Consider the following 12,618-nt stretch of genomic DNA (forward strand, 5'->3'; position numbering starts at 1 on the left):
GGCCAGGTTGGATGGAGCTTGGAGCAGCCTGGTCTAGTGGAAGGTGTCCCTGCCCGTGGCAGGGGTTTGGGAAAGGATGTGCTTTCACGATCTTCCAACGTAAACCATCCTTTGATTCTGTTATTTGAAGGTGATGATGTTGGCAATACCAGCTGGCTCGTCTTCCTTTCCCTCTGCAAGAGACATCAGTGCACCCAGCAGGCAGGCAAAGGCAAGCATTTGCATTAAGTGCTAAACATGTTAGCATCCATAGCCCATCCCTGGAAGTGTCCCAGGACAGGCTGGATGGGGCTTGGAGCACTTGGGATAGTGGAAGGTGTCCATGCCCATGGCCATGGCAGGGGATGGAGCTGGATGGGCTTTAAAGTCCCTTCCAAGCCAAACCATTGCAGGTAGGATTACATCCTCTGTGCAGTTGTACAGGGCTGGGACATGACTGCCCAGTGCCAGCAGCTCTGGGCACCTCCAGACAGTACGGAGTTCTGGGTCTATTCCATTAGTCAAGGTTTCCCTGGTATTTTTTTTGTTTGAGAGCTGTTGGGAAACACTGTGATGCATTTTCAGAAATGCTCCGAATCCGTGTGTTTGGTTAAGGAAAACCAGCCCTTTGGCAAGGTGGGGTATGCCAGCAGGACACCTGCTGCACTGGCAGAAAAGTTGGCAACTTTAAAAATAAATATTCAGACGGATTAAAGACAGTATCACAAGGACCTTGCTCTGGTTACAAGATCCATCAGACTCGAACACTTTCACAGTGTTCTGCAGGACATTTTGATCCATGTCCAATATTGACTTCACCTTTGTATTTTTCATGAGATAAAATATTTTTGATGGGCTTTGGCATAATTTTATCCTGAAAAAAATTATTTTGCATAATTTTGCCTGGGCTAAACTGCAAGGGTGCCTTAGGGAAGACTTTTCACTGATTGTGAGTAGAATTTTCAAAGCTCCATTTGGCTTAGGCTTGGAATCTTGTGTAATGCAATTTTTTGCCAGGTTTGTAGCAATTCATATACTGTATGTGCATATGCAATTATGGAAATGGTCTAGCAGTTTATTGCCATTTCCATTTTTTTGTAGCTTTCCAGCTTTTTGGCAGCTGTTAGTGCAAATATGGGACAGTGGATTTTTTCTGTTCTGTATAATAGCTATGTAATTCCTCAGATAAGAGATCTGGAATTGGAAGTAAAATGCTCTGCTGAACTTTCACAATCTTACATTAAATCTTAATTATGATTCATCTCCTTAACTTTACTGTTCTTAAACATGTTAATTTTAGCAGTAATACAATTAATTGGGTGAATTAGATCTACAAAGTGAATTTTTAATTGAATTTGAGTTCATAACCAACCATGGCTGATAACTGTCAGTCCCTGCTTGAGGCAGTCTCACCGCTTGGGAATGTTTCCCATCTCCCAAGCCCCACACTGGAGTGATGCTGCTGGAAGGAGCAGCTCTCTTCCCAGTGCCTGAGTCTCCTGTGATATTTTCCTCAGAGCTGGAGCCCCTCATGCAGGTGTTTCGTGAGTGTGTTGAGTATTGCCACTTCCGTCACTTCCCCAGGTCGGGTTTGGCACCTGAGGTGCTTGGAAACCTGTGCCTGGCTGTGCAGGAAGCAGAGGGGTTGGCAATGAAGGTGATTTCGAGCACGTCCTGCAGTCAGCTGCCTGCTTTTATTTCTCGCAGGCAGGTGCTTTCCATTTGCATTCCTGTTGTGCTGAGAAGTGCCTGTTGCTGCAGGAAATAGCCTCTAGGATTGCTGCTGTGGGCACTTGTTTCTATTGTGGGAATTGGTAGCTTACTTTGGGATAGGCAAGGTAAGGTATATCTGGGGGAAAAGAGAGCAAAAGATAAAAGAATACAAGACAGATGGTTGAGTTGTGAATGTGACTGTGCTTGCTATCTGGGCTTTGAAATGAGAACTGAACTTGGTCATGCTTGTGTTGTAGTAGTCACGTCCTGATTTTCTCAGGATAGAAATCCATATGAACTATATGAAATAATAAGAAATTCATTCAGAGCAGTCCTCTGTTCCTCATGCCACCCATATCTAAGCACAAACATCTCTTCTCCCTTACTTCCTCCCTCCCTTGTTTCTTTACTTTCTCTTCCTCAGTCTCTGACTGAAATCGCTTCCTTCTCCTCTGAAGACTCATTCAGGGCCTGTGTCAGCCTGGACCTGCAATCTCTGAGTTTAAAGCTGCATTTCTGGCACAGTAACAAAATGTTACACCACTGTTTATTCTAGAGAAAAAGCACATCATCCTCTATCTTACTTTTTTTGCCCCAGTCTGATTTTGCTCATGGTTTCAAGTGCTTCTTCCCAATGAACCCACCATAGCCCATGTCAGACACTCATCTCCCCCCATCCCATAACAATATTCTTCTTATCAAGTCCAAAATACCTTTCAGGAAATTTTGGCACCCAAATAGCAACGGTGCCAATGTCTGGCAAGATCTGACAGTCGAGTCGGGGTCTCGGCACACTTCTGGCACTCTGCTATCTATCTACAGGCTGTAAAATCATGATGAATGATGGAACGAGACAATAATGAAAAAAACAAGTAGTTTAGTTAAATTAAAACTCGGCTACCCTGACGGATTATTTTTCTGCACTCGAACAAGGCATAAGGGAAACTCATTCACAGTTCCATTCAATTGAAGTTCAGAGTCTCACATTTAGACACAAATCCTATAAATAAACTATTTGGAAACGATTGGCCTCAGACCTGCAGAACAATGTATCTTTTTGGACTTGTAAAACAAGATTTTTAGGGTTGTTTTATGGTTTGTCTTTGCAGCCAGACTAGCTTGACTTGTTCCTGAAAGAATTTTTGGCCTCCAATCACAAATTAAATTGACATTATTTCCTGCATTAATAGGAAACAAATCAAAACCTTCTATTAGGAAGCCAAGGCAATTTGGGAAAAAAAAAAAAAAAAAGGAAAATAAAATCAATTTAAAAAAAAATTAAAACCAACCAACCAAAAAAAACCAAACAAATGCATCTTTAAGTCATGAGCCCTTGCTTTTGGCATGTTGTGGTACTTCCCAAAGCTTTTGAATGGCTGCACATTAAGAAAGGTTTGAGTTATTTAGGCTTCCTTTACTCACCTGAACTGCTGACTTTGTCTGTCCTTTCTTGCATAATAACTACTTTCTGATTGCTTAAAAGTACAGAAGCTTGTCCGTCTGATTTGTTGTGTTTAGTCTTACCTAATTCTGTGTGTCTTGTATTGTTTTACCTTGTAGGGTCCACCTTGAAACGACTATGTCTAGGCAAAGATCACAGTAGTAGTAACTATCCCGTTTTTGTTTCTCAGTATTTCCTTCATGGCATGGGATGTTCTTTGCTTTTTTATTATTGTTTTTTACTAAAAGCTAATTGATTAATAACTAGAGCTGATGCACTTACCAGAAGCTAGGCTATAAGTGGTGATACTTTGAGAGTAATGCATGTGCTGTGATGTCTTGGGAACCTTGCATGCTGCAAGAGAGTCGTGGTGTTCTGTGTGTGAGACCGTGCACGCATGCGGCCAGGGAACTGGGTCCAGTGTCTGTCTCTAAATACACACCTCTGTATGACTGCAGCTCTCTGCTGGAGGAACTGATAGCTTAAAACCACTCCAGCCCCCTTGAGCTGCATGAAATATTAAACACCAATTGAAGAGCTTTCTTCTAAAAATCCTTACTTTTCTCACTTTTACCCCAAGTGAAGGAAAAGGAATTGAGCAGTATTCACTTAGAAGTGACATTGCAGGTTGAATGCATGATCATTTAAAGGTTATTAATGTACTTTATATAACTCTAGGACTAATTAGTGTACTTGGTTTCATTGGCTGGTAACTGATTAACAGAGAAAATATGCCATGTTCATGTTTGCTTATACAATCATTTTACCACAGTTCTATGAACTTTTTGCTTGGAGAGATGGTCTTTATTTCCAAACTTTAGCTGTCTCAAGTATGTTAGCTGAGAAGTTACTTTACATTTTCTGCTTAGGTCAAACTCAGACTCCTTCAGTTGCAGTCCCCTGTTGAGCTTGCTGTGTCAGACTTGTAGTCACTAAGCAGAAAAAGGGCAGATTTTTTTTTTTTACTAGTTCTTCTAGGAAGAAGTGAACATACAGAATTAAATCTCTATCAGTACTCTTCCTGACTGCTTTTATCTATACCAAAAGTTCTCTATCTTTGTCTCAAACGGTCACCCTGCCCACTACAGCCTCTCTCCTCTCTCTTCTATACTTTCATGGTCCTGATGGGGTTTTTTCCCCCAAAATACACAAATAGCCATGTGAATGGTCCTTGCATCATCGAGAGAGGTGGTGGGCTCCCAGAGGAGCAGGAACCAGCCCTGCCTGTTACCTCTGTGACAATAACATTTTTCCAGGAGGACAGTAAACTTAGGCAAGTGAAATAAATGGTAAATTAATTTTATAAATGCTTGCAATGTTAGCAATACATCCCACCTCCCTCTCCCTTATGGTAGTGTCTGAGGAGATGTTGTATGGGATGTCAGCTTTATGGGGCTGCATTCCTGGCTTCAGTCCCTGTCTCTAATTTCACCCAAGACAAATTAACAGCCAAGGTAACATGATGTGATAGAAAATGCAAACCCATTGGACTTGGACCATTTCTTTAAGCAAAGGTGTTCTGCAGCCAGGAGGGGGAGGGTTAGAAATCCGAAAAGCCACCACTGGAGTGGCAGTAGGTGAGAAGGGGTTTGAGCTGCAGGGATAAGGCAGAGACACCATCTCAGCTCTCTGTGTGATTTTCCAGGATCCTCGACCAACAGCCTGGTGACGTGTCCTGAGCCCCTCCCGCAGTCGACGCTGCAGGTTCAGGCCAACAACAGTAACAACAAGAAAGGGACGTTCACAGATGACCTGCACAAGCTGGTGGACCAGTGGACGAGCAAAACTGTTGGAGCTGCACAGACAAAACCTTCTTTAAACCAACTGAAGCAGAACCAAAAAAGGCAAGACATGGAGCCAAAGGCTAACCCCATGCAAATGCAGAATGAGACATGTGGAGTAAGTGGCCCTCCTTGAAGGACATACCTTTTGCTATGTGTCTGACAGCCTTTGCAGAACTCAGATGTGGAGGAGGACATAGACTAAAATTACTCCAGATAAATGCTTTCCATAAATGTCCAGCTCTTTTCATTCAGTACTAAATCAATTTTTTTTAATTGTCCTTTGGAATAATCTTAAGGGATATATGGGCAGCAATATATATATAAATATATATTTTAAAATTCCAAACTGCTTATTAACAGCGATGCAGAGCAATACTCCAATCGTTATCATCTGTTGCTCAACTTCAGTTTCAACTATTAGTAAAGTTTTCTTTTTGGTCTTTAATATTAACTTTCCTCGGAACAGGGACTGGTGGCTCTGTGGGTGGGAGCCATTGTTTGAGTGGAGTTGGAGTGAGTTCTGTGCTGGGAGAGAGGACAGCTGGGAGGGTGCTGACCCTTGCTTGTTGGACAATACCATCCTCAGAAATGCTGTCAAAGTATCCTACAACAAATAAGGAACCGGAAAGCCCCCATTGGTCCCTTTCTGTTCTCAGCAGCAGGAAAAAGCCATTGCAGGTGCATCATGTCTGCATTCAGTGCTGCTGAGGGCTGACACAGAGGCAGCACAGCAAGAAATGAGCACACGTCCAGAATCCTAGTTCACCATTCTGGCCCACCCTGGTCTGGGTTTCCAAATCTCCTCACTAGTTGGAGAGTAATTTGACTAGTAATGTGACTAGTGATTTTTGCTGGGTTCATTTTCTTGGAAGACTGCAAATTGAGCTAAAATAGAGGAAAATAACAGTGAGGAGCTGTTTTGTAATCTCCTAAAAGCAAGAGAACTAGATCTGGATAGCAAACCACTGCCTTTTTGGGATGTAGAAGGAAAAAGTCCTGTAGCAGTAGTAGCTCTGTAGTTGTTGGTGAGGTGAAATGTACCAAAGCAAGAACCTCAGCAGTGCATCTGCTTTGGTACCTGCTGCTTCCTGAGTCAGTAAATAATCCTTTTGCTCAGTAATGCTTTAACCAGCTCAGGAGTAAACAATGTCTACTTAACACCCTAAGAGTTTTCATAAAATAAGTTAAAGTTGGTGCTAGTAAACCCAAACTAAAGATTTCCATAACGAGGTGGGGAGGGCACAGATTTTGTTAAGTCACTTCTCACTTTCTTTTGATGCACTTTTTGCAGCATCTTTCCCCTGAGACCGCTGCAGAAGTTTGAAGTATTAGATGTGGATGTTTTGCCCACCTGTATCTCTGGAGAAATGAGTGGTTATTTTACATATTTAAATCATCTGTCACTATCAATTTAGGGTTAATTTTACCTCCTGCAGTTTTGGTGTCTCTGTCTCGAAGCCTGTGGAGAAGGCAGTGTGTCACTGTGAGAGCAACAGGAATGTCCCCATCTCAGTAGACTGTGTCTTGGAGGGTTTGTGTCTTTCTCAACCATGGCAGTTGTTCCAGGGAGTCAGCAGAGCTGACTGAAGTTTTTTGGAGGTGATTTACTAGGAGCATGGAGAGGTTGGGATTCCCTGCTCTTCATTTTGCATTGTTCCTTGTTGTGTGGAGGAGTGGCATCAGCTGGAGCCCTGGGGTGGGTGAGACCTGGGGTGGTTTGGGGCATGAAGTCCTTGTGAGGACCGTGCTGGCTGCAGCAGAGATGCAAGGGCAGATGGCAAACACTGCTGCTGTATTTTTGTTGAGTGTTTTGGCCACAAAGATGGCACAGGATGCTGCAGGTGGCAGGTATGATATACAAGAGTTTGACAGGGGTTGGTTTGGGAGTTCAACATTGTTTTGCTGTTTGTACCCTCTGAAATTGGCCCTAACTGGGAAATTGAAGTTGAGGGAGAAGAAGGCTGCATGGTGTTGGAGAGAAATAGCCAAAGGAGGAGGAAGGGAGCAGCATGAGAGAACTCCTAGTGTGGACAGCTGGACAAATAACCTGTGTATCGGAGGGATGAGCTCCATGGGGAGATGGCCATGTGGTGAATCACAGCTGAGTCAACTGGAGAGACAAAAAGAACTTGGGAAATCACATAAAGGATGGAAAAATAGCTTTCCAAGAGAGAGAGAGAATCTGAAGCTCAGGATGTACTTCTTCAGTTCATCTGGTAACACCATCTTTTGTCGCCTCTTTTGATCAAAAATGCCTTTGCAAGAAAAGAATAAGGAGCATTAAGCAGATTTCCAGCCCATCAGAGAAGGTTATAAGGTTTTATGTTGAAAATAAAGGCTGGATAAGTAGGAAAAAACAAGGTGATTCTTATGCTTTTTGTGTTTTTGTTGTTTTTTTTTTCTTAACTGGAACAAACTAGTACAGAGTTTTTAGGGTGGGCTGTCTCACATGGGCTTAGTTTTGGGAAAAGCTGTTGTTGTTTTGGGAAAAGTGGTCCCTTGTGATAGTCACAAATGAGGGGCTGGGGGTGGCAGGATTTGTACTTTCACTTCTGCCTTGTCTCTGGGCATTATTGTAAAGAGAAATTCCTCCCTAAAGGATTTCATACAGGAGTAGGAGTAAACGGAGTTGTCCCACAATGAAAAATACATTAAACAAACAAACAAATAAAAAACCACAAAATGTTATCTATACATTTAAATAGAAAAATACATTTTTTACTTTAAAATTTTCTCTTGCTGTTCACCTACTGTTATAAATACACAGGGCAGTTGTGTGGCTGACTCAAAGTCTTCTCTTTCCCCCTGGAACAGAGAACTCACTTCCCTGAGTTTTCTCTTTTTTACTCAAGACTCCTTCTGCCACTAGCAGCAAATTGTTTGCTGTGAATAAAATATATTCTTTTTTAATAAAGTGAAAGCTACTCTTTAAGGCTGGAAATAGAAGAGAAACTGGTAGTGTGTTAAATAAGAGTGAGTGGTTTTCTTTTCATTCTCTGCCATCAGAAGTGTTGACAGCAATAATGTAATTGGCATGTAAAGGAAAACTTCACATTCTGCTTTGTTTCTGTGGAAGTTACCAGTCCATTTGCCTGCAAATCCTGGTTGATCATATTAGAAATCTGGGGGAGACCTTTCATAGGAGGAGGAGCCTTCATCCATTTGTGTCACAGGAGCATTGAAATGTACCTTTTCAAATGGTTTTATGAAGCATGTAAATGCAGGTAGATTCTCAGCAGCAGCAGTTTGAAATGCAGCAGGAAATATTAGAACCAAGGTCAAACTCCCTGAGTGATTACTCTATGTGATCTTTGGGAAGATATGGTGAAATAATAATTTTTACAGGTATTTTGGTTAGCATTAGTCAAGAAATATGTTTAGGAATATGAGCTGCCTTCTGTGCAAAGAATACTGAATATTGTGTACCTAAAGACACTATTTGGAGATGCCTGAGAATGAAGGGCTTGCAAAAATGTTTTCTATTCTCCATGCTGTGTGTAGTTCCACAGGTTTTACAGGAAAAACATCACCTCCAAAAAGGCTGAAACATGTTCCCAGTGCACAGTGAGGTTGTTTCTGAAAACACACAGGTCTGTCACTGGGTGATGGGAGCTGGGGGCTTGGACACCTTCAGCAGCACCTGAACCTCTGCAGGCATTTCCTGACTCGTGGGCTTGGCTGTGCTGCCGGGAGCAGCCGGGCTGGACATGGTCACGGTGCCAAAACCAAGCCATAGCCCCTTCCCTGTGCCTTCCTCTCTGCTGGATTGGGAAAATAATAAAAAATGAATCTGTATTTGAAACTATTCAACACTGCCTTGGTCTGAATAGGTTTTCCAGGGAATTGGAAAAGCACACACACATCTCCTTCAGGAGTGCCTAAAAGCTTTGGGATTTCAACAGATTGGGCAGAAGTGATCAAAGAGATATCCATCTCTTTTATCATCCTTACCAGCTCATGTTGGCAGCCAGCTCTGAGTCTGCCCTGTGACTCAGTTTTGTTTCAGCAATAGCTGATCCATACAGAAGGAAAACACTGATGTTAATGGGGTAGCCAGCAAAAGGAAAGTTGTCTAAATGCCGCCTTTTCAAATGGGTTGTGATAGTTATGGTCAGCTTTCACAACAGAATTACCTGGTTTCCTCTGTTCTGATATAAACCCAGAAGTATTTATGGTGTTGGTATGTCACACCCAGTGCTTGGCTGTGTAGTTTGACACTACTGGAGCTGTGAGTATCACTGGGGGTAGTAGCATTTTGAGGTTTGCCTGGTAGAGCACAGGAAAAATTATAACAAGTCCAAACAACAGATTTGGGATATTTGAACTACCCTAGTCTTTGTCTTGTGAAGTTTTTCCATTTTTACCATTGTTTTCTGGTATGTTGTTCTCTGTGTATGTATTATTCTTGTTTTCTAAATGAGTTTGTGTGATTATTTGGGGGAAGGGGAATAAACAGCCACAAAGGAAAAGCTGCCAGGAGAAGGCAGGTGTGGGGGAAGCAGGAGCTGGTGGCTGGTGCCTGCAGGGACATGTGCAGGTGCTCAGAGCAGAGCTTTGTCAGGGCAGGGAGAGTTGGGTGCAGGTGAGGAGGTGGCACGAGCAGAGGTGTGAGGGTGGCAGGTGAAGGTGCCACTGTCTCTCTTGGCTCAGGGAGTTCATAGCTTCAGCAGAGGAGCCTAGTGGAGGGGAAGAGCTTCCCTTCCTGCCCACACGGCACATCCTGCTCTCCTGAGAGCCCACCCTCAGCACTGCCTGCAGCTCTGGGCTCCTGAGCACAGGGGGCCCTGGGGATGCTGTGAGGGCCAAAGCTGGCCAGGCAGGTGTGACAGGAGCCCACGGGGGCTCTCAGCTGGGCTGGGCACCCCCAGCAGCTCAGGCTCCTCCTCAGGTGAAGCCCTGGCCATGGACACGGCACTGTGCAGCACAGGCACGTCCCTGGCTGTCACCCCACATCAGCCTGGCTGTTTGAGCTGCTGAGCCAGTCCTGTTCAGGGCTGAGCTGTGACCCAGCAGAGCGACGCACAAACCTCTTTCATCGCTGCCTGAATGTCCATCTGCTGCCCTTTGAACAGCACTGCAAGGGACTCGCAGTCTTATGGCTTTCCTGGAGCCGGGAAATCCACAGCTTTGGGGCTGCTTTTCTGGCATATGTTAATTCTGATGCTTCAGTCAGCATCTCCATGCAGGATTTGATGGGATGTGTGGGCCTCCATCAGTGTTGAGTCATCAGAACTGGTTAAAAAGGTGATAGTTAAAAAAGGCCATACCCAAGAGGCTCCTACTAAGGGAAAGATGCAAGAACCAGGTGCCATGGCTCCTAAAGTGTGTATTTAGCTCACTTGAAGCATAGGAGGAAGGTAGAAGAAGCAAAGTTAAACCATTAACGTGTGTTTGTCGTGACATTGTCAGGTTTAATGTGTATGGGTAATGTTGGGTTTGGGGCACGACAGTTTTTTTCTGGTCACACATCCGTAGCATTAAATGCAGCCACTGCTTTGCTGAGGAATTCAGCTGAGAAGGAAAAAGTTCAGAACTGGAATGAGTCAGATTTCTCAGGACTTAAAAAGAGCTGAAAATAAGGTTTTTCAAATTAATTTTAAAAAGGGCAAAAATGTAACCTCACATTTTTAGTGCCACTGAGTTATCTCAGTAATCTCTTGCTAGTACAGTCCAACTCCTGGCCCTGCACAGGGCACCCCAACAGCCCCACACATGCCTGAGAGCATTGTCCAAAATGCAGCATTTTCATAAACGTCTGTAGGCATTCCTCACAGGTGCTTAGTTCAGTGGAAACCACCATTTTGAGGATGCTAAAACAATAATCTAATAACAGCATACAGAAGTCTGCAGCTCTTAAAAATATATCCTTGATTCCTCTGTTTCTTGGTCTTTGGTTTCTGTTAATTTTGGTGAGGTTTCTAACATTATTGGTGTTAAATTAATGGTCCTGAAGCATCTCCTTCAGTTCAACGTTCACTATCAGAGTCGGGTTTCAGGTGAGAATGAGAGACAGGGAAGTGAGGGAGAGCATCAAGTAGTCCTGTATTTTTCTAAAATTGCCCTTAGAACAGAAGTTAATGCCCCAAAGTAGGATGTCCTGGTGGACATTGCAATTTTTATTGTTAATTGAGAAGAGAAATTAAAATCACAAGCATGGAGTAAGCATCCCACACAACCTTAAACATATATTCATTTTTTCTCCTGAAATACCACCTTCACCCCAGTTTTATCAATTGAATGTGAAATATCACATTGATGGGAGACTCCCAGAATTAAATAACACCCTTTTCTCCTTATGCCATAAATAGATGGCCTGGTGGGAGCCCTGGCAGGAAGCTGTAAATTCTGTGACATGAAAAATGTAATGAAATGCTGCAGTCATTTGGGGTAGCAGCAGTTCTCATGGTGTCATGCAGAGTGTGTAATTTGGGAAGCTCATCCCATATTGAGGGAGGAAAGATCTTTCTCAGCCCCTCGCATGCCAAAGCTGAATAATTGAAGTGTATGTTAATAGAATTTTAGAAAACTGCCTGGAATTGGTCCTGGCAGCCCGCGAGGCAGAGCAGCCCTGCTGTGTCCTCACTGGCTGTGGCTCACCTGGCGCGACAGCAGCAGCGCCAGGCAGCGAGGCACCGTGAGGGATGTGCCACCCTCAGCTCCCTGCGGCTGCCTGAAACAATTTTGTACAGAAGTAAGGGCTGGAATTTTTTAAGTTCTTTTGAGGCTGGCTGATAGAGCATGGGATTTGGGTTAATTCTGCATTTAGTGAAGTTTATTTACTTTCATCACAAGTTAACATTGAGTTCCTTTGGACATGTGAGGGTGTTAATTTTCACTTGTTTAATGATGCTTCCTGTGTTTTTAAACAATGAGGTTATATTGAGGTAACTTTCCTCTCTGCCTCATATCAGCCTTTTCTATTAAATTCCAAATATTCTGTCTTTAAAAAACAAAAGCAAAACCCAACCCCCCAACAAAAGTATAAAAGGAAAAAAGAAATGAGCCCAAAGGAAGGGCCCAAGGACACGGTGGCACCCCTGAGCCTGTGCCCGCAGCTGCCCCAGGGCCCGGCGTTGGGCTGCCACGGGGAGAGCGGTGCCCTGTAGCAACACTTGTTGTGTTTCTCTTTTTGTAGGTAAGTTCGGTAAGGACAGGACTGGGGAGCAAGTGCCCCGTTCCAGTGGCTTGCCCCATGCCCACAGGATTAGCTCCTGGAGCTGCGCCATCCCTGCCCGTGCCCGGGCCCGCCCTGGCCGGCGCGGTGCCGCCGTACGTGATGCCTCTCTGTCAGTACGGAGCCGTGTTCCCCTCGCCCGTGTACGGAGTGCCGTGGCCGGGCCCGGTGGCGCAGCCGGGGCTGGTCCGGGGGCCCGGCATCGTGCGCTTCTCGCCGCCGGGCCGGACCTGCCTGCGCATGTACCCGGGGCCGCTGCAGCGCCCGGCCCGGCCCGCCAGCCCGCGGCTGCGCATGACCTAGCGCGGGGCCCTGCCGCGGGGCCCTGCCGCGGGGCCGTGCCACGGGACCGTGCCGTGGGGCCGTGCCACGGGACCCTGCCATGGGGACCCTGCCATGGGGACCCTGCCATGGGACTGTGCCACGGGACCCTGCCATGGGGACCCTGCCATGGGACTGTGCCACGGGACCCTGCCATGGGGACCCTGCCACAGCGACCCTCCCACTGAGACTCTGCCGTGGGGTCC

At 44.9% G+C, this 12,618-nt stretch overlaps 1 protein-coding gene across 1 annotated transcript in view; it reads left to right on the forward strand.

The window, feature by feature from the left end:
* Positions 1-12,394, forward strand: part of WNK2 (WNK lysine deficient protein kinase 2) — an 85,178-nt gene extending 72,784 nt beyond the window's left edge. Inside the window, exons 28-30 of the mRNA XM_058812923.1 lie at positions 3,253-3,297; positions 4,779-5,032; positions 12,053-12,394. Of these exons, the coding sequence (XP_058668906.1) occupies positions 3,253-3,297; positions 4,779-5,032; positions 12,053-12,394 (641 nt within the window). The remainder of the gene's footprint in view (positions 1-3,252; positions 3,298-4,778; positions 5,033-12,052) is intronic.
* The last annotated feature ends 224 nt before the right edge of the window (positions 12,395-12,618 follow it).

The sequence above is a fragment of the Ammospiza caudacuta genome, chromosome 12 (genome assembly GCF_027887145.1).
Source record: "Ammospiza caudacuta isolate bAmmCau1 chromosome 12, bAmmCau1.pri, whole genome shotgun sequence".
Classification (NCBI taxonomy): domain Eukaryota; kingdom Metazoa; phylum Chordata; class Aves; order Passeriformes; family Passerellidae; genus Ammospiza; species Ammospiza caudacuta.